This window comes from Ctenocephalides felis, unplaced genomic scaffold, assembly GCF_003426905.1.
Source record: "Ctenocephalides felis isolate EL2017-DRISC unplaced genomic scaffold, ASM342690v1 CF-g0.4_SCAFFOLD_03571, whole genome shotgun sequence".
In the NCBI taxonomy this organism is placed as follows: domain Eukaryota; kingdom Metazoa; phylum Arthropoda; class Insecta; order Siphonaptera; family Pulicidae; genus Ctenocephalides; species Ctenocephalides felis.
In genome coordinates, this window is record NW_020539725.1 from 14,438,555 (window position 1) to 14,461,576 (window position 23,022).

General features: G+C 29.1%; 2 protein-coding genes across 2 annotated transcripts in view; both read right to left on the reverse strand.

Moving 5' to 3' along the window:
* Positions 1-16,031, reverse strand: part of LOC113384664 (myosin light chain kinase, smooth muscle-like) — a 61,370-nt gene extending 45,339 nt beyond the window's left edge. Inside the window, exons 1-2 of the mRNA XM_026622415.1 lie at positions 15,928-16,031; positions 9,949-10,196 (exon numbers count right to left, since the gene is read on the reverse strand). The gene's annotated coding sequence lies outside the window, so the exon portion shown is untranslated. The remainder of the gene's footprint in view (positions 1-9,948; positions 10,197-15,927) is intronic.
* LOC113384662 (patj homolog) overlaps positions 1-22,948 on the reverse strand; it is a gene marked incomplete in the record, with an annotated part of 40,745 nt that extends 17,797 nt beyond the window's left edge. The window contains 3 exon segments of the mRNA XM_026622412.1: positions 15,931-16,058; positions 20,810-22,561; positions 22,816-22,948. Coding sequence (XP_026478197.1) covers positions 16,029-16,058; positions 20,810-22,525 — 1,746 coding nt within the window.
* Between the last annotated feature and the right edge of the window lie 74 nt (positions 22,949-23,022).

The window sequence follows — 23,022 nt, forward strand, 5'->3', positions numbered from 1 at the left end:
AAATAAGTGTATGGTTTATTGATTTCTTATTTATCAAGCAGATTATTTACAAATGTCGGAAAGTTTAGGCAACTTGCATTAAGACAAAATGCCACTTACACCTACTTTATCTTAATTTCATTAGCGTCCTAAAATGTCAATTCAAAACTAATCATATTATATCCTGACTAACAATTATAGTATTGGAAATCCGAATTGATTTACTATCGAATGAAGCGTTTAACTCGTTAAACAGATCATTTATCGTTTATTAAATCAGATAAATAGATGTTTTAAGACAGATCGATCTGTCTTTAATTAATTAATTGCCCGCATCAAAACATTTGTCAATGGAAAATGCAATATATTGGTTTCTGTTCTTACATCTGCAAGATTTAACTTATGTCAATGAGAGTCGGGAATTCAGCAAGGAATGTTTGGCTTGGGGCCATTGACACGTTTGCCGGTAGATCTGTGGTCCAGAATGCTGGATAATGTGATCTCTAAGCATCCAAAGATCGAAAATAATATTTTAGGAAAATGTTTTCCATCCTGCTTTACAAATATGTCAAACGAAAGTTCAAACTAAATAACTTAGATCTTATATAGATCTCAGGTATGATAAATTTCTCTGTTTTTTTTAACACTCTTAACTGGACTTTATGAAGACATCATTATTTTTGATTTCAAAGAATTTTGGTTCCAAAGAATAAACAAAAAGAATAAAAATAAATCATAATAACCTAAAAATTGCCATAGTTTGACCAAAGCTTTAGGGTTGCACTTAAAAGCTCATAATTTTCAAACTGTATGAGATAAATATTAAATTAACTAGTTATGCATAGAAATTGCAAATTGCTGGAACTTACCGTACCAAAAACTAAATTATTAAAAAATACTTTGCAAAACTTTGAAATATTAGATTTTTGAGAAATTTTGAAATTTTTGAATAAATTAGCCTTTTTTAAAAATTTGCTTTTTTTATATTTTGATTTTCGTTTGTATTTTTTTTTTTTTTTTTTTTTTTTTTTTTTTGAAAATGTTGAACATTGTTTTAAGCAATGGCACTGCTTTGGAGTCGAAATATCAAAGCGCGTGAGCGCTGCATAGTCATCTAACGTGTAAACATTGGAACGGAACCAATATAAATGTTCACAAAATTTATACTTATTATTACAATCTTTATAAAATATCTTATAATATGATGTACATATGTCTAATGTTCAGTTTTTACCGCCAAATGGCATTATATTTCACATTTTATTGGATCTCCGGAGACGCTGGACCTGCCTTTACAAAAATTTTACCAGTTGTTCATTTCCTCAATACAAGTAAAATGTTTTATGAATTATTTAAATCAGACGCTCCGTTATATCAAGAACTTAAATACCATTTTTGTCATTTTTTGCTCCGTATCTTCGAAACCGCTAGACCTGCCTTTGCCAAAAACTAATCAGTCTCCTTATCAGTAGGAATCGAATGTTCTTTGAATTATTCAAATCGGTTAATTCGTGTTCGCGAAATCGTCGATGAAAATTTGTATCCGCACACACACACACCCACACATACATACATCATTTTTTTCTAAGGTATGCCAAAATGTTCAGAAACCCTTGAAAAATTTTCATTTTCGATTTTTTTGCGATCACTATAAGTTACCCTACGGGAAGTTAAAAAAGAAACAAGATAGTTACGATCAATACTATTAGGTTTCGCGTTGACGTTGAGCTCTGGGACACCCTGTGTAATAGATAGAAGATAATAATTAAAAAATTAAACTCATGAATAAATAAAGATTATGTGACGTGCAAGCGCAGTTAATAAATTATATTTTTTAAAAAATAATATTATTTAATTTAATACTGTTCTTAATGTTAAACTAAAGAATTAAAATATTTATAGTTAAAATTAGTGTTATTTTGCATTGATTATATCAAAATATCTCTATCTCTACATTTGCTCTGCTTTAGTCAGCAAACTATGATTGTAATTTCATCACAGTATGTAAAAGTAAGTTAGAAAAATAATACTTTATATTATTACAGTATTTCAGAAGTCAAAAATATAATTTTACTTTTAAATATTAAAGATTGACAAATGGAAGTTTCTTGATTTAATTGCATATCTTATCAAATGATAAAGGTAGCATTATTGGTGCCAATGGAATTTTTACAATCCTGATTAATTCATTGAAAATATTATATGAAATTGAAGAAAGCAAATTTGTTGTGGTATATTTTACCAAAATAAAATATTAACTATATATATCTAAAACAATTTGCAAATGCTTATTTTCGGATTATATATGATTAACTACATGATATTTTTTGCGATTTGATGTAGCCAAAAAAATACATAAATAAATATCTAAGTAAACATATTTGTAAATGCATTCGTCACCCTGTAAAATTAGCACAATCCATATCAACCATATGAAATTTTTGATAAATGGTATCTTGATCGAATTATATACATGAACTAAATTTGAAATTTAAGTGCGCAATAGAACAAATTCGAAATGGTCACTTCAAAATAACATATTTGTTTGAAAATTAATTTATAGTTTCAATCAGATAAATTTTTGATGAGACATAACATATGTCATAATTAGATGGCATCATTGGTAAATATGATATAATGATAATTGGCAGTTGGTAGCACCATCAATTTTAATTGGAAGGAACAGTGAAATTGTCAAGTATGAAATCTTTTTGAATAAAATATCTGAATAACTGAAGCAAACCATTTTTATTTTATTATGAAGAAAATAAAGCACTCGACATATGAATGAATTATAATTGTTGTTAACTTTAACTGATTTTGGTTAAAGATCCACTGATTTGCTTCTTAGTAATTAACAGTTAAAGACATAATTTTTCTTTCATATTCATATTAACTTCCCGAAGGAGAAGTTTGTTTTCATCAAAAAATCCGAATTGCTAATTTTATGTTTTCTCGACGTTTCAAGCCATTCTGAATCGAATGAGACCAACTTTGGAAAAAGTATGTGTGTGTGTGTGTGTGCGTGTATGTGAACAGATTTTTGCCGTAAATCGACGTTTTCTCGAAAACGGCTGGACCGATTTCAAAAATTTAAAAGCCACTCGATGTATCTCCATGAGGACTATTGTTTGTTAATTTTGTGCGACGATCGGCCAAGCCGTTTCTTTATAAATCGCAGAAAAGTGAAAAATTTTTCGTCTACGTTTTAGCCCGCAATTCTGAATCGATTTCGAAAATTCAAAAACCGTTCGAAAGATATTGGTTGGGAATCGTGCTGATTTTTGGTAGAGATCGGCCGGGCCGTTTTCTTGTAATTAACTTTTCAACAAAAAAAATTTCGACGATTTTTATGATTATTTTTTTGACGGTAGATACCATAGTCTTCTAGATCATACTAAAATATTACGGCCCTACGACAAATGGTTTAGCTTTAAAAATTTGTCAAAGTTTGCAAAAATTAGTATGATCTTTTTGGCATTTGTCAAAATTAGAACTTTCATCGACGTTTGCTCAAAAACGGCCGGACCGATTTCAGATATTTAAAAAGCATTTGATGTATCTAGATGAGTATTATCGTTTCTCAGTTTTGTGCGACGATCGGCCGAGCCGTTTCTTTGTAATTTGGAAAAAAAGTGTTAAACCTTTCGTCCACATTTAAGCTTATACTACCAAACCGATTTTAAAAAATCAAAAACTGTTCGAAAGATATTAGTTGGGAATGGTACTGATTAATTTTAGGTGAAAATCTACCGAGCCGTTTTCTTGTAATTAACTGTTGAAAAAAATGGTTAAACTTTTCGTCCACATTCAAGCTCATCCTACCGAACCGATTTTAAAAAATCAAAAACTGTTCGAAAAATATTAGTTGGGATGGTACTGATTAATTTTAGGTGAAAATCTATCGAGCCGTTTTCTTGTAATGAACTGTTGAAAAAAAGATTTAAGCCGATTTTCATGAAACTTTTTTTGGCGATATACATCATGGTCTTATAGAACTTGCTGTAATATTACGGCCTTACGACAAGTAGTTTAATTTTAAAAAATTGTCAAACTTTGCTAAAATTATTATCGTTTTTCTTAAAGTAGGATTGATAAAGTATATTATTTACACTTTTTTTTTGAATAAGTCGATTATTTACACATATCGGGAAGTTCATGTAACTTGCCTCAAGGCTAAATACCAAAACAACTAGTTTTTTATTGTGGAGATAAAAATGTAGTAGTTTTTGTCTATATGTGATGTGAGAATTGAAAATATAATTATACATTATTCTATAGAAAAAATCGGTACAAGGTTAAACTTGGCTTGGCGCCGACTAAATATATTTTAAGATTGTTCTCGACATATTGTTCAGCGCCTCTTGTCGATTAAAAGTTTCTCAAAATACTTCTAACACTGAAATTTGTTAGAAAATATATTGACTTCGAAATAGAACCTTTCTGCTCAAAATGTTTGCGAGAAAGTATGCATTCCAAATATTTACCTCAAGATGTGAAATGTTATAAACTTACTTCTATCTATGAGTAATTTTATTACATTTGTAATTTGAAATGAAATACAGAAGAATACAAAAGTCTTAATTCTAGAAAACTCGTCGCAATTTTATTATTTTTTATTGCGGTCCTAGAAATGTCATTCACGGATACGAGCATAAACTTTAAATAAGCAAAACTAATAAAAATTAACCACAATAACCGCTTGACGTTGATTTCTGGGACTCCCTGTATTTATATACGTTTAATCTGACTTGGGTTTCTGTTATAACTTTATTCCTTGGAATTGTATCTATATAATGACGGTAATGATTAATGAGGGTAAATAAAAATGATTTATAGCCCATCTGTTAGTATACGAATGACAAAATACGATATCGGACTTAACACACTGCCTTGAGGAACCCCGATGTTAACTTTTTAAAATTCAGTTGATTGGAGAGAGAGATAGACTTGTTTTGAATATATAGAATTGACTTCATACATAGTCACATAGTCTTTCAATTAATTTATATAGAAATAAATTTTATCGGCGACAATCGCACATTTTGAAATATTAAAATCATTTAGCAAATATTTGCTAAACACCACCTATATTGGTGCCTCAATTGTCTAAGTTTACACCCTTATTGGTGTCGTTAATTGTACTATTATTAACAATTCGCACTTATAGCTTTAGAAATATCATTAACATAAAACTTTCTGTACTAACTACTAGCATATTAGTGGAAGAAAAATATTATATTTGAAGAGTGTAGTTATATTTGAAATAATTGTTTAGGAGTTTATTTACATAAAATATGGGTTTATTATTAACTTCCCGTAGGGCAAGTTATAGTAATCGCGAAAAAATCGAAAATGAAAATTTTTATATATCTTTACGTTTCAAAACCTTTTGAACATTTTGGCATACCTTAGATAAAATGGATGTATGTGTGTGTTTGTGTGCGGATACAAATTTTTGTCGACGACTTCGGGAACACGGATCAACCGATTTGAATAATTCAAAAAACATTCGATTCGTATTGATAAAGAGACGTGTTGATTAGTTTTTGTCGAAGGCAGGTCTAGCCGTTCCGAAGATACGGGGCAAAAAGTGCCAAAAACGGTAACCCAGTTTTTAAGAGATTTTAATAATTCAAAAAACATTTTACTTGTATTGACAAGATGAACAACTGATTAAATTTTTGGGAAGGCAGGTCCAGTGGTTATAGACTATCAATAAAAATAAGTTAAAAAAATGCCTTTTGCCGGTCAAAAATGATCATTAGACATATGCACATCAAATCATCAGATATTTTATAGATTTTCATAATGTGTACACATTTTGTGTAAATTTTATTGGGTCCCATACCAAGAATTTTAATTACGGTACGGGAAGTTCCAGCAATTTGCCTTAAGACACGAAGCCATGCACCCCATTAGTTATTAATTGCTATGTAATATAATATGAGTATCATAAAGTGTGCAAAAAGGTAATATCTTCAGATAAAAATACAGTTTTAAATGCGCTTCAGAATTATGTACTTGAATATTTGCTTAAATACTTTTAATAAGACATATTTTTTAATTAACAAGAATATAGATTTATTAACCTGATTAGGTTTGATATCCCTTAGCAAAGCAAATTTACCTGTGTATAATATTATTGATTTGAATAATAATAGTAAAAGTAAGAAAAAATGCATAAAAATATATTTACAACGTTTTGTGTAGAATATTCGCTTTATTATTATATTACGAATAGCTGTGTCTTTTTTGGATCGTTTATGATTTGTTTATTGTCTGCGGTTTCACAAATATTTTTACTTAAGAAAGGAATGCACTAAATGCAGTTAATACAAATATTTGTTCTGCAGAATTCCGTGAATTTTTATTAATTTGATCTATATAGATACATGCACCTATATATAAATGAATATACATAATTATACATACAGAAACATATAGGAACCATACGGAAATTATCCCATTCCGGAAATACTGGCATAGCTCTCAAAAAATAATCTTAGCATCAAAATTCATGTTGTAAATATATATATATATATATATATATATATATATATATATATTATATATATATATAAATATATATATATATATATGTATATATCATTTTTAAAGGGTTTCTAAAATATTAATCCGTAATACAGGCCCTGTTTTATCATTTTCACGAGATTTGCAAAGATGAACGTCTCCAATCTGGAAGGTTTTTTCAAACAAACAAAAACATAATTTATAGAGAATTAGACATAATTGTTATACTAACAGAAATGGCATTTCCTTTCCGAAGAATGAAATGGATTCAAATTGCCGCATTTTTTCCGTTTTCAAAGACGAAATAGAATAATCTCTGTGTATTACTATTATTACTATTATGATTTATTATGAAAATTACACTGAAAACGATTTGTACTGAAAGGGCTCCAGATGGCATAGTTACGCCACTAATGCAGGTACCTACTATAGTAGATAAAGTTATTAATATATATTATCATTTATTAGATAAACTAGTGTAACGTTTTAAAATGAAGAAATAAGATATGTTATAGTTTACTAAATTGATGGTATAAAAAAATAGAGAATCTAAAGTTGACATAATTGAAAATTTAAGATATCATTGTCGGTATATTTTTCTTACTATTATAACCTTATACGTATTTATGAACTTTTATTAACTAATCGTACTGATTAAATATCAAACTGATTGTCGATTTGTGGAAGAGACTAATAAATTGCTATGTCTAAGGTATAGTTCTGTACGGATCAAAACCAAGGACTCTAAGAAAAACTGAAAAAAAACTATCTGGAGAGTTTTGAAATGTAGTACTTGAAATGAGTGGAGAAGATAAAGTGGACAGATAAGATAACAAATTCTGAAGAAGTCCTGAGAAAAGTGAGCGAAGAAAGGACTCTACTGAAACAAACTGGTTCAGACCCATTCTGCAAAAAGAGTGTTTTCTACACGATGCAGTCGAAGGTAAAATAGAAGAACTAAAAGGATTTTGAAGAAGAAAAATGTAGATGGTTGATGACTTACGCGAGAAAAAAAATACAGGTAACTGAAAGCCGAAGCACAGGACCAGAAATCTTGGAAGCCGAAGTTTAGAAAACAAAATGTTAAAAAATGTAGCGATTAATGACAACGAGAATTATAAACAAAAGGAAGGAAAGGGAATCATTGATTTGTGGTGCATTCACACCATTTGTTGAATTTTAACATTGGTTAAATATCTATATCTGCATTTTCTTTAATATTAATACATATTTCTTTTACGTATTCTTCCTTTGTAAATTTGGAAATTTCAGAATGCTTGAAATTATTAGAATATTTCGAATGTTTTGAAAAACTTAAAAATGACTCAGATAAATTTCCATGTAATTTTTCTATCTATTTATATAACTATATCTTCCCATTGCAATACGTACATGCAATGCTTAAATACATCAGTATAATCAATATGAAATAGCAAAATAGTAATTAATTTTAACTTAAAAATATTTTTTTGAATATAGAATAAATAATTAAATATTCTAAAGTATTGTTGCTTAGATAGATAGACAGTGGTTACGTATAATAACTAGTTGGTATTGGTATTTTGCCTTGGGTCAAGTTACATGAACTTCCCGATATGTGTAAATAATGGACATAATCAATAAAAAAAAAATAATTTATGTGTGATTAAAAGTATTCCTAGTGAATTTATTACACATGATGGAAAACGAACGATCACGTTAACTCGGAGTATTTTCTAAAAGCAAATTTTCAATTTTTATAATTGAACTAGTTTTCGTAAGACTTTAATAGTTTAGTATGTTCATTAAGACCGAGTACTCTATCGTTATACCAAGAAAATCGTCTAATTTCAATTTTAACAAACATCAAAGAAACTACTCATTTTCTAAAATTTTGATAACCTTTTAAAATTAAACTACTTGTCGTAAGGCCTTAATATTTCAGTAAATTCTATAAGACCATGATATATATCGTCAAAAAAAGTTCCGTAAAAATCGGCTTAATTTTTTTTCAACAGTTAATTACAAGAAAACGGCTCGGTAGATTTTCACCTAAAACTAATCCGTATGATTCTCAACAGATATCTTTGGAACAGTTTATGATTTTTTGAAATCGATTGGGTAGTATGAGCTTAAACGTTGACGAAAAGTTTAACACTTTTTTAAAATTAGAAAGAAACGGCTCGGCCGATTGCTGCACAAAACTGAGAAACGCTAGTCTTCATCGAGTTACATCGAATGGCTTTTAAATTTTTGAAATCGGTCCAGCCGCTTTTGAGAAAACGTCGATTTACAGCAAAAAATCTGTTCAAACACACACACACATACTTTTTCCAAATTTGATCTCATTCGATTCAGAATGACTTGAAACGTCGAGAAAACATGAAATCAGCGAATGGAATTTTTTGATGAAAACATAAACATCTAAGCAAACTTAAACTTCACATTTTTAACTTCGGGAAGTTAAAAATGTGAAGTATAAGTATACTACTTTTTAAAATAAAATGAATGGATTTTGTGAATATTTTTAGTTAGAATAAGATAATCGTAAAATGTCTATTTAGTTTTATAATCGCTGCCATTTTCTATTTTTTTCATTTTGACCTTGTTTGGTCTGTATAGATTTTTAGTGTTAAAAAACTAAATTTGTACTTTATAGTTGATAAAATGTCTTTATATAGAAAGAAAAGATTAAATTGTAGTGAGAAAAGTAGCAATATTCGAAAAAACATACTAAATATCTTACTATAATTAACAATGGCAGAAAAATATTAAGAGAGCTAAGCTTGTATCTTAGCCATTTTAGAAAAGTTCGGTTTAACTCGTTCGCGAATATGAATGCTATAGCATTCATTTTCGTTGTGATGTAGAATGATATAAATGCTACTGCATTCAAACTTAAAAGTTAATTATTTTGAATTTAATTTTATAAAGCCTTACGATTTTGTAATTACTGTACCATGCCTAACCGATTCCTTACATATTTGCATATTATCTTAATTCTCCCCCCGTAGCCACTAATTAGCTTGCGCAAAATAGAAGCCTAATACTTGACGTGGATGCTATAGAATTCATGGTATATAACAATTAAAATTTGATAATCTTACTACCCTTAAAAATGGTGTTTTAGTCAAATTTCGAATATCTCAACCAATTTAAATATAAAATGACTATCAATTTTTTACCTTGTTGAAACTGTCTGCGAACGTGTTAATAGAAAACTCAAAGAAATAATAAAAATAATTTAGAAAAAAACTTACAAACTTACAAAATTCCTCTTATGGTTTCATATGTTGTGAAACAAATTTAAAATGAGTTTCAAATCACGCTTTAATATATCACGATACTTAAGGAAGGACTTCATTCTGTCAAAATTCTATCACATAACACATTAGAGCAATAATATAACTATAAACATATATAAAATGCAGGTTAAATTTGAATATATCGACTCACCTTTATATTTTGATTATCCACAATATTCCACTGGTATTTTCAAAACAAATCACTAATTATCAAACTAATCACTATTCTTTTAATTTAGATGAAACACTCTCTACGACATTTGGTGAAAACATTAACGAAACACGAACGCCGTCATATTGCTCCTTATGTTTTGGGTTTAAATTTAGACCATCGTTCGGGAAGTCTCGCCCCAGTTCGGTTACTTAACTTGGTCCCAATGTAAACCAAAATTCTTGAACCTATAATTAAAATTGTGCTGATGAAATAAAAAAATTGTTTTCATGGTGTTTCCTTAAGGCAAATTGCTGAAACTTCCGGTTGTTTTTATTAACTAAATAAATTTTTTTTTTTGAAAAAAAATTTTTTTTTCAAATTTTAGTTAATAATTATGGAATTATAATTAACACATATTAATGATCAAAATGTTTAATTGCTTTGCAACAATTTAAAATTATGCATGTTTGGTTCTGAACTCTACATTTCATAAAAAAAAAAATTAATACTAAAATAATTGTTATTTAGGTACGTTGCACAGAAGAAAATTTTATTTGGATTAGAAAACAACCTAAAATTGATTAAAATGTAATAATCTACATTCTAAAAGCGAACTAAATGTAAGTGGCATTTTGCCTGAAGGGGGTATTCTACTGTAGAAGCATGAATTTTGCCCGGTTTTTGAAGCGCTGTATAAAGGAAACAAATAATATTTTTACTATCGATTTTTTTTAATCATTTGTTTATTGATATTTTATTATTACATAAAAAAATTATTAAAGAAAAAAAATTAGAATTCACAAAGTTATGAGCAGTCAAAGTGGGGGATCAAAAAAAAAAGAGGGTGTCCTGGCGTGCATGATTCCAACCCTCCTGGTGATCCGAAACATAAAAAATAGATGGATTCTTAATTATTATAGATGCCGCTATCGTATGAACCTTGGATAAGTTAAAAAAAAATATTTTGTTTGAATGGCGGCAGTTTGAAAAAAAAAATTGTTTTTTCATGATTTTTTTAACAGTTTCGAATTTTAAAAAAATACTAAATGAAAAGTTAGAGTTATGGGAAAGGTCCATGCGATAAAGCGATGTATAGAGAAGATCCTCTCCAAATTTGAAGTAAATCGGTTCATTAGAACTCGAGATATCCTTACCGCCAGCTCGAAAAAAGTAGTTCCGAGAAAAACGCGTTCAAAGTTTTGAGACTCGGTCGGACCCGAACCGAGGCCACTTCACTAAAACGGATATAACTCAGGAAATAATAGTAATTTTGAAAAATCCTTTTAATGACATATTTTTGAATAACTAAACTTTGAAAATATAAAAAAAAAATTTTTTCGATTTTTTCAAAATTCTACAGTAGAATACCCCCTTAAGCAAGCTGTGAAAACTTACAGATGTATGTTAAAAATCTATGTAACCAATGAACATAGAGTTTTAGGAAATTTTAAAAATGTGACACAAAAATTTAATCAGTACTTCATCTTGTCGATACAAGTAAAATGTTTTTTGAATTATTAAAATCGGACGCTCCGTTCTCTTAAAAACTGAGTTATCGTTTTTGGTACTTGCCCCGTATCTTCGGAACGGTTAAACCTGCCTTCGCCAAAAATTAATCAGCACGTCTCCTTATCAATAACAATCGAATGTTTTTTTAATTATTCAAATCGGTTGATCGGTGTTCCCGAAATCGTCGAGAAAAATTTGTATCCACACACACACACTCGCACACACGTATACATACATCTATTTTTCCTAAGGTATGCCAAAATGTTCAGCAACCTTTGAAACGTAAAGATATATAAAAATTTTCGTTTTCGATTTTTTTGCGATTACTATAACTGACCCTACGGGAAGTTAAAAATCATTCCAACTCAAATCTCCAAAAGTACATAAATAACAAATAAACAAGACCAGACATCTATTTTTTGTTCTATGCCAAAATGATCAATGATTGAAAAGTTAACTAGTGGGGTGGGTGGCATCGTGCCTTAAGGCAAATTGCTGGAACTTCCCGTACCGTAACGAAACGTTCGAGGAATATTGAATGTTTTCAAATAGATTATTATAAATATTGTATTATTGTCTAATATTTATAATAATTATATAAACTGAATTGCAGAGTTGAAATTATTTGTTTAAAGTATATTAGAACTATAGTCAGAATTAAAAATAAAATCTGAATTATTTTCGATATACAAAAAATAAAAAAAAAAAAAAAAAAAAAATTGTACAAAATTTTTTTTTCCAAAATCAATTATTTTGTTAAGACAAGCAGAAAGTTCTTCGAATCAATTGAATCGGACGCTTAGTTCTCTCAAAAACTGCCATTTTTTGTACATTTAGCTCTGTATCTCCGAAATGGCTGGGCCTGCCTTTGCGAAAAACTAATAACCCTTTCTCCCAATCATTACTAATGGAATGTTTTTTAGATCATTCAAATCGGATGCTCCGTTCTCTCAAAAACTCGATTTCTATTTTCTGCACTCTTTGCTCCTTATCTCCGTAACTGCTGGACCTGTCTTTGCCAAAAACTAATCAGCTCTTCTCCTTATTAATAGGAATCGAATGTTTTTTAAACCATTCAAATCGGTTGATCCGTACGCCCGAAAACGTGGACGAAAATTTGTATCCATACATACATACTCACACACACACACACACACACACACACACACACATCCATTTTTTCTGAGGTATGCCAAAACGTTCAGAAACCTTCAAAACGTCGAGAAATGTAAAAATTTTCAATTCCGACTTTCGGCCCATTACAATAACTTACCCTACGGGAAGTTAAAAATATTTTTTTGCGATTAATCTATGGGAAGTTATTTATTATATAATTTCCTTTTCTTTCAATTACAAGCTGCTCAATTTAGAAAAGAAACAAAAATATCTTACTAGTATTCTTGATATTGAATAATTATTATTAATTAATAGTATTAAAGACCAAATATATAGAAACCACAATTTTAAAGCAAAATTTCTAAATTTCTGAAATAAATGACGCCTTACAATTGACTGCAAAAACATAAAATTTTCAAATTTTTCAGAAGTTGCAAAAAAAATCATTTAAATAATTCTAAACTTTTCTAAAGATTGTCCGAATAATTGTTCAAACTTAACGTTTTTTTCATTTAACTTTTTTAAATATTCTAATAAAATATATATTCTGAAGACGTAATGCCTTAATATAGTTATTTCGAATTGAATTTATCGCGTACGATCAGAATTAACTCTATTATTTACATGTTCCACAAAATAATAATAAAAATAGCTCGCAACTTAATCAAGATTTATTATTTTCTGTTTCTGTTATTCATCGCACCCATTATATCAGACAAATACGATTTTACTTTGTAAAATCCATAGGAATTGTAAACAATTCTCAAAGCCAATAGTAATTTGGCAATGATTACAACATTGCCATGCGAGGTCGAGTGGTTGATGGCATTTCTCACAGCTTTAACGAAATTAGTTTAATTAATGATATATCAAAATGTGATTTAGACTCATATCTAATTAAATTTTATTATAAGTAACGATTAAAGACAAATGTTAGATATTAAAATTATTTAACTTGTTATTGCGCGGTTTTGTCTGTTGCGTGATTTGATAATATCTGCGGAGCAAAGTGAATTAATTATCACTTCACTCAATAAGTCCGTAGAATAACTAAGAAAAACCAATTTTTTTAGCAAAATTCTTTATAGTTCAATTCAATATAGTTTCCTTCGAGGGCGATATACCGATTATAGTAAACTTCGAACTTTTCGAAACCATTTTTGTAGTAGGATTTGTACATAGCCACAAAATTCGGCCATCATCTCATCATTTGGCAAATATTTCTTCAGTGCGAAAATTTAATGAAGTTCGAAGCAAGAAGTAATCAGAAGGTAAAAGTTCAAGGTTATATGGTGGATGTGGCAAATCATCCCAACCAAGCTCCAATATTTTTTGCCGAGTGGTCAAAAATATGTGATATCAATAATGGAATTGATCACCTCTTTGATTTGTCAATTTAGGCCAATTTCTTTAACTGTTTTGTTCAATTTTGTTAGTTGTTCAACGTAGACAGATCAGAATTATCGTTCGGTTGGGTAGTAAAAATAAAAGTATACAATTCTTTTGTAAACAACTTCAACTGGACGACCAGATCGCTAAATGAGTGAAAAATCACTATTAGAACGAAATTTGGCAAACCAATTTTGACATATAAACAGGTCATAACTTTTCTTAAACTTAAGATGCCTCTACATTTGCAGACAGAAAGAAGCATATACCAAAAATTTTCGATTTGATTTTCCATCATTCAACGAACTCTAAACGAAAAGAATGCAATGGCTCAGAAAACTGGAGTCTTTTTACCGGTGGACATCTAAATTGCCAACTATCTATGATGAACGTATTTTATAAACAACTTATGTGTACGTATACAAGAGTCCATTTTTTTTAAATTTTGAAATTTTTTCAGAATAAATTCAGAATATTCGATTTTTTTTTATTTTCGAAAAATTCTCAAATTTTTGTAAAAAATCATTTTTTTTTTTAATTTTTCAAAATTTAGTTTTTTTTGAAAAGGATGAAAAATTCCGAAAATTTGAATTTTTTGAAACTTTGATTTTTTATTTAATTTTCAAAATCACTAAAGTTTCTATAAATGCATTTTTTGCACACCAATCTACTCAAGCAAAATGTTTTTTTGAATTAATCTAATCGGATAATCCGTTCTCTCAAAAACTGCATAACCCCCTTTACGCTCCATACCTCCGAAACGGCAAAATTGCCTTTTGCAAAAACGCCTCGCGATCGAGTACGAATCGAACGATTTTTTAATCATACAAATCGGTTATTCCATACTGTCGAATATGTCGAGGACATTTGTTTAAACCATATAAAAAACTTCAAAATTAAAAATCTTGGTACGAAACCCAAAAAAATTTACACAAAATGTGTACACAATATTAAAATCTCTATAAAATATCTGATAATTTAATGTACATATGTCCAATAAACATTTTTGACCGCCAAATGACATTTTTTACTTATTTTTTAACTTATTTTTATTAGAAACTTATTAAAACGTGGACGAAAAAATGTTCAGAAACCTTCAAAACGTGAAGAAACTTAAAAAAAATTTGATTTCGAAGGGAAGTTAATTAAAACCATCTAAGCTGAATACCGCACTTTGTTTCCAATCTAATACTTTGCATATTATTTAGACATTTTCAATTCTCAAAAAAACTTAGTAAACCACTGATCTTAGAAACCATGGGTTAAATAAAATACATAGTTAATTTACAATGTCACTGCATAAAATTCGGAAGTTAAGTTGTTAAAAATTCCTTTCTTGGTATTTTTAAGTTTTTGTGCCAATCAAATTATTAAGAAAAATTCACTACTATAAATTAGGTAAAAACGCAATATAAGTAAACCAGTTTTCGTGATATCCACAGTAGCACCATTATTCTCCGCCGAGTAAATTTTCTAAGAAGTTCAATTTATTTAACACTCAAATTAACTAGTAACGTACCAAAAATTATTTTTTTTAAGAAGATTAACATTTTTTTTTTTAAAATACTTTAAAAAAATTAGATTTCTGAGAAAATTTAATTTAAAAAAAAATTGAAAAATATGTTTTCTCTATTTTGAAATATTTTTGAAGTTCTGAAATTTTTTCCAAAGCAATCGTACTGCTCAACTGCATAGAGACGAAATATCGAAGCGCGTAAGCGTCGCCGTACTCTACGGGAAGTTGAAAAATAGTAAAAATGAATACGCATATTATTAAATTCTGTCTCTATAAAATTTAACAATTTAATTTTTGAACCCAAAACGGCCGTTTCTAGTCACTTCCTCCTCATCTCTAAAAAGTTGAATTGCTTTTCCTAAAACCCATTCAATGAAAATGGAACGCTCTCCCAAACGTTGCAAAAAAAAAATCGTTTTTATTTTCTGTGATTTTTAATAACATACCTTTTGGAAGTCAATTGTGGTGGCCACTTCGTCCAAAAATGTGAATTTATTTTGGTGAACGCGTACACTTGTACAGCCTCCTTAGTTGTCCTGGGGGCTCCTTAAAATATTTCTGCCCTGTTTTCACATATCTAGAGATTTATACAAAAATAAAACAATTCATATAAGGAAAACCCAGGTATATTCATTATAAAAATTTCATACATGCTTATTATTCATTGTGAAGGCGATGCAATTTATTGAAGGCGATATAATATAAATATTATATTTGTTACATTTAACATATTAGGAAATTTCTGAAACAGGCTGAGTTCAGAAACAATTTAATTGTATATATTTGTATAAATTAAAGTCGCCACAAACATACATGTTATTTAATCACAAAACATAAATATTATATGAAATCATTGTCCTAAAACTGTGATCGCTATTATTGACCATACTAATTAATTGTTAATTTTAAAATTTCTAATGTGCGTGGTAATTGTTAAAAGGATATGTAAAAGCCCACTAAATCTGTGTACTACGATATAGTGAAATGATATCATGTGTATGTTTACAATATATAATTATATATTAAAACTATTATTCGATACAATTTTTATGTCTCCCCCAAAGACGTTTGTTTTATTGATTTCTACTAAATCATGAAGTAATAAATATATGAAACCTGTTCTAATATACTTTTAAAACTTCATGCAAATTTTAATGAAAGGATTTTAACAATTATTGTAATGTTGACAATGATGCTATTTATTTAAACTATTTAATACGCATACTAAATTATGTAATATATTATTTTAGATCTAATTTGGAATTGGTATAAAATTTATTAATGTGAAACCTAATACTAAAGAGCGAATTATGAAGAATCAAAGATATAGCGGGATAATAAATCTTTACAAATTGTATGAAATAAAACTAAGATTTATTTATCAAATCTAATTAAAAAACCGTTGAAATTGTAAAAGTTATGAAAAACTATAGGCGTTAATATATAAAATAAGAGATTATTTTTAAATATCACAGAAATATTCATTTCAAATAAATATATAATTTGTACTTCACTAAAAGAACAAAAACTGAATTTATTCTTCAATTTAAAAATGAATTTTCGTTTATAATAAACAGTTTGGTCCCTACCGACTTCTATGTTGCTAATGGTCCGTTTATATTTAATTAAATACGATATGACTAGATTGTATGAAGCATAATTCTATAATTATACTATACAAGATTTACTAAAGTAAGGTCTAATTTCTAAGAAATTCTACAAAATTAATTATATGGAAACGTATGGATATGTCTTTATTTACATGACTATAGATTTTTTTACTCATACCCGATATTCATGAAATTTTGGAATCAGACTCATCTTACCCTTTTTCTCCCAGTAAACAACAAACGTTTAATTAAGTTAAAATAACGTGACAAAAAAAACGTCGTTAAGTATTTTACGGTTATTAAACGTAAATGTTACGTATAGTTGTAACCTTTAAACGTAAATGCATCGTTTTGGCCTATTACATAACAGTTACGTTACATGGTTTCGTAAATTTAACATACAAAATAGCGGATATGAAACAGCTGTTGGGTAAAAATGTCAAATGTCAAAGTACTAGCTAGTAATTGTTTTCACTCTTCAGTTGAGGGTGAGATGAGTCTAAATCCAAAATTTTACGCAAATCGAATAGTAGTAAAAGATTTCGAAGGTTAAATCATTTTTTCCTCTCCTATGACTGCACTATTGATGTTTTTACAAATTGCCAATTAATTGAAATGTACACTTTCCATATCAATTCCACAATTCTGCAAAGCTAATATTTCAGTACACTATTCCAACTATTGAAGTAAAACTTCTTCAGGCGCGATATGGGTGTAAAAATTTTTAGGCGCAACACGGGTGTAAATCCGTACAAATGCAACGAAAATGCCAACGTGTAGTTGAACACTACGACGCCGTAAGCGCTGATGTCGCGAGTATCCACTCCCGTCATGTCATGCGTAAGTCGAGCGCTAAACCCTATATGAACTTGCATTAATTGAATCACGTTTTTTTTACAAAAGAAGAGGTTGCTGTATTATGTCCTCATGGAATAAGACTTTTCTTAGAGAATAAATGTGCCATGGAATATAATAAATTTATATTGAATCTCGTTGAAGACAAAATAATATCTACTGCCACGGATATTTATGTAGGTTGCCATGCGACAGATCAACAATCATACATTCGTCAGCAGTTTCACAAAAATCGGTTATTGATACCGGGGCTTTGCCGTATGAAATAATTTTAGTTCTGAATAAATTTTACATAATAACAACTAATATTGATGTAAGTGATGGCTTAGCTAATGGTTGTGTGGGAAAATTAGTGTACTTAGAACGTGGCGATAATGATGAACTTCTACGTTTATGGTTTGAATTTCCCGGTAAGATAGGTAACAAAATTAGGAAGAAAGCTTCACATCATATTCAAACTCTTAATATCAGTAGGACAGCTGTGCCGATGCTCAGGAGATCTTATTATTATTGATGTTATATGATTATTAAAAGATGATTTTTAAAATTCAAATATGATGTTTTTTTTTATTTTTATCTTAATTGTCTACTCATACAATATTAAAAGTTTTACTTCAATCGCGTGTGATCCTTACGCGCACTCTTTTTTTTTCTTATTTGCGACCCTCTTATAATAACATACAGTAGAACGATCGTATTTCGAACTTAGATCATTAGATTTTTTACTTCGCTTATTAAATGCAACCCCCAATCCTCATATTCTCTTAAAAACTCTTTATTTGCAGATCTAACAAGTACTCACATAACAAATGCATTCCAATTGGAATCCCACCCAAAATTACTTACAAATTCTGTCAAATGAAATAGGCAGTGGTCGGGGAACCGAGGTAAATTACCCAAAATAGGATAAAAATGAAAGTTTTTTGGTCAAAAAGTATATATGTATATATTTTTAATTATTTGATATTTACTGTATTTGCTACGTATTTGTCCGTATGAGGGTAATATCAACTTGGACAAAAATATTTTGAAGTAATGATTAAAAAAAGTTTCCCCGATGTACACCCATAAAGCATAACAGATCTTTTTCTCCAAATTATGGTAAATATTCCATATTCCGGTATATTAAGGAACGTTTGACTTTGAAGATGGTTATTTAAAAAAAGGAACGGGAAAGAAATTAAACTATTCATGTACTGTAGAAAATGTTATACCTTATGTTGTTGAATGATGTCGCGGAAAATGGGTTCGAACAAATAGTATCAAGTTAGATCCTGCAATTGCTTAAAACCAGTATCAAGATTTTATGAAAACCACTTGAGCCAAAGAAGAAAAGCAAATGAGCGATTGCTTCATGGACATCGAACGTCGTCTGACTTTTAAGAGACAAATTACTAAAGGTGCTTCTGAAGTCTTTGTTCCCAATTATTCTATTCTAAAATTGTTATATGCATGAAAAAAAGTGATATATGGAAAGCCTTCACAGTTAGAATAGATCTCGTCATCTAGTCATCTATTTTCTATCTGTAAACTAAATACGTAATCGACTTATATTTAGAAATATTACAGATGAGTTAAATTTCTAATTAATTTTTGACGAACTTTGATCTAATTTGTTTTAATCTGATGTTATGTAGAATACTCTTATGTAGAATATTATCGGCAAACTACATTTTAGAATAAGTTGCATATAAAGCAGTTGCTAAGTTAATCATGTTTTATATATAGTTTCAATCTAAAGCTATGTAATGTTTCTGCAAGCTTGTACTAAAATATTTATATATCTAACAAATCTAAAGTGATATAATTTTAATAATCACTTAAAAAAATCTTAATCAGAGAAATTTGTAGTAAAAATCTTTTTTGGAATTTCTAGCAGCAGTAAAATATTAATATAATTCAAAATTATAAATTTATATTAGGTGCACCATAATTTAATCATCTCCCATAATATTTATTATCAAATTATGGTAATAGCATATATGCATATATGATATATGATATGATGTGTACAAATGTACCGAACCAATAACACTTGATACATCTATTCAAAGACAATAATGTCTGGAATAGTTATCATTCATAATGTTTTGTCAAAAAGAAAAAATATTTTATAGTACCAATAAAAAAAAAATTGCAATTATAAATACCCAAACATAAGTTTAAAACTCAATCTTTCAAATATATTTTGTCTAATTCGATATTCCAATAAATAGTACTTAAAATGTACATTTTTGGAATAACTAGTAATCTAAACTGCATTAAAATATCATTAGGTTACTAATTATAAAATTACGAAGTCTTTGATGATATTAAATTGAGTTTTTATATGAAGAGAAGACAATCATTATTCCCAAATATTTAAATATTTGACGATTTCTTATATTAGACTTGTAGATTTTAAAATGTATTCCAATTTAAGTAGTTTGCTATAAGTGGTGTTTAGAATTTTAGAATAATTAGCCTTTGGGTATATGGAAATTATTGACTAGTATTCTTATTATGACTAGATATAAAACTAAATTCTATATTTTTGTGATTTACTTCCCTTACTAATTCTCTATCATTTTTAGATGCTTGAAATTATGCTTACTATTAAATTATATTCACTATTTGAAGCAAAAGATAAATGTAAGCAAACCAAACTTATATCAGATAGACCGTTCCGATCAAAACATTATATTATCATGAATAAATTTAGCGCATCAAAGCGGAAAGTTTTTATAATTCGGATTACTACGCTTCAAAAAATTAAAAATTATTGTATAATTTTATTACTTCAGCTATCTTGTGCAATAGCACCCAATGGCTTACTGATTTCTAGTTTAACCAAACCAATTTGTAAACTTTTCAACAAACTTACCACTTCATTTAAATTCTTTCCTTTAAGCTGAACATCATCAACAGATATCAATTTATCACCTGGAAAAATTAATTTTGATAGATCTGCAGAGCCACCTGGTATTAAACCTCTAATTACTATAACAGAATCACTTGCATCTAAAGGATCTTGATAATCTAAAATGCTAAAACCTAAACCATCTTCAGTTTTCAGAAGATCGATAAACTGAGAATCACTATTCCACATTGCAAATTCGTTTCTATGTTCTTTAAAGTTTTTACGTTTTTCACTAATAGACTTCTCTTTCTGAACAGGTTGAAATATATTTTGTAAATTTCCAGTCAAAATACTTCGTGTAGCAAACGCTTCTTGATTTTGCGAAGTGTTGATAATATTTGGTGAAGTACCTCTTGCACAGACCAGATGCACTTTTTCAGGTAATTTTCTCAACAATTGAACGACTTCAGTATGATTCAAATTTTGTAAATTTTGATCATTTACTTGAAGCAGTTCATCGCCTGGTTTAAGTAAACCACTTTGACCTACTGGACCATCTGGGAGAATAGACCTTATGTAATGGTGAGGTCTCAATTCCAAACCGTTTTCAACATCTACAGTTCCTTCCAAACTTATACCCAATTCAGATAATTTGTGAACTTTATCTACCACTATTGTATTTTCATTACCAATTTTTTGCACCCATTCTTGTTTAATTACATCGAGAGTATCTTTCCCACATTCATTATTTTCACCTTCTACAATCACAGAATCAATAGAAGACTCAGATGTTGCATCTGAATCACAATAATCTTGTTGGTTAATGATTATAGGGACAGACACATGTTCAGACCCACAATTTGATTGATAAAGCTCGTCACATGATGTAAAAGCATTTTGTAGAAATTCATAACAAGGACCTCGCAAAAATCGTTCAAACTTCAAACTAACAGTTTCACCAGTATTGCGAAGTATATTTACTGCATCTTTATTTGTTAAACCTATAATTGACTGATTGTCAACTTCTATTATTCTATCATTAATTTCTATTTTCTGGCTTGCTTTAGCAGCACTCCCATCAATGATACTCCTTACAAAAATTCCAGATAAACCTTCTTCAACACATACATAGCCTGCAACTGTAATACCCAAACCAAAGGAATTTTTTATTAATGAAACAGTAAATGATTCTGTTTCTGGGAGAGTATAAGAAATGGGAGACTCATCAACTACAGTATTTTCTATTACAGCTATTGGAAGAATGGTTTCAGGAATTATTTCTGTACTTGTTGTGAACACCTCATTTGACAATAGATTACTCAAAGTTTGCCCAAGGAATTGAGTTTCACTTAACTGCTTGTCAAGCTCTTCAGTATTGGATAAAATCTTAGTAGGCACAATGGGTGCATGAGGTTCTAGCTCAGTAGTTGTAGCTTCTGCCGGACGTGCTACTAATAATTTTATTTGAGGTCCTGCTTGTCTTAAAACTGTAGCAACTTGTTCTGAACTAAACCCACGCAAGTTTACATCACCAATTTGTAAAACATGGTCTCCTGGCTGAAGTCTACCGTCTCGTTCAACTGCACTTCCTGGAATTACTGTTTTTATAACAACGCCTGTACTTTTTCCACCAACTAACATAAAACCCCATCCATTTCCATCATTGTTTATCGTTATGACTTCAATTTGAGACCATTCAGTACTTAAAACCATCTTTGGTTTGTTAGGTATAAATGACATGCATAATAATAAACTGCTTTCTTCATGTCAGTAAATCTGAAAAATAAACCAGATCAAGTTAAATCTACATCTACAAATAGGTATTCAGAAGCAAGTATGAAAGAATTCAGCTTTAAGATAACACTTTCATAGCATAATATTCAAGCCATGAAGAATATTTGTCAAATATGTACACAATAAAGTTATAGCTTGATGAAATTCAATACACTTTTGTTAAATTAGATAAGCAACATTAATTAAAATTAAAAACTTTAAATTATCATTTTGAATTAAACAATATTAAAATTTACCTCCACTTAACAAATCGAGAACAAGTGCTTCCGAGACTAAAGAAAAAAAGTTGCAGTATCTCGTAATAATAAAATACACTTACATTCAAGAATTGTTTTCAAAGTGAGATTAATGATTTATTTTTTTTAAAACTTAAAATTGCTGAAGCAAGGAATCAATTTTGAGTTATTGGCAAGCACATGACGGATTTTGACACTTCGCCGGTA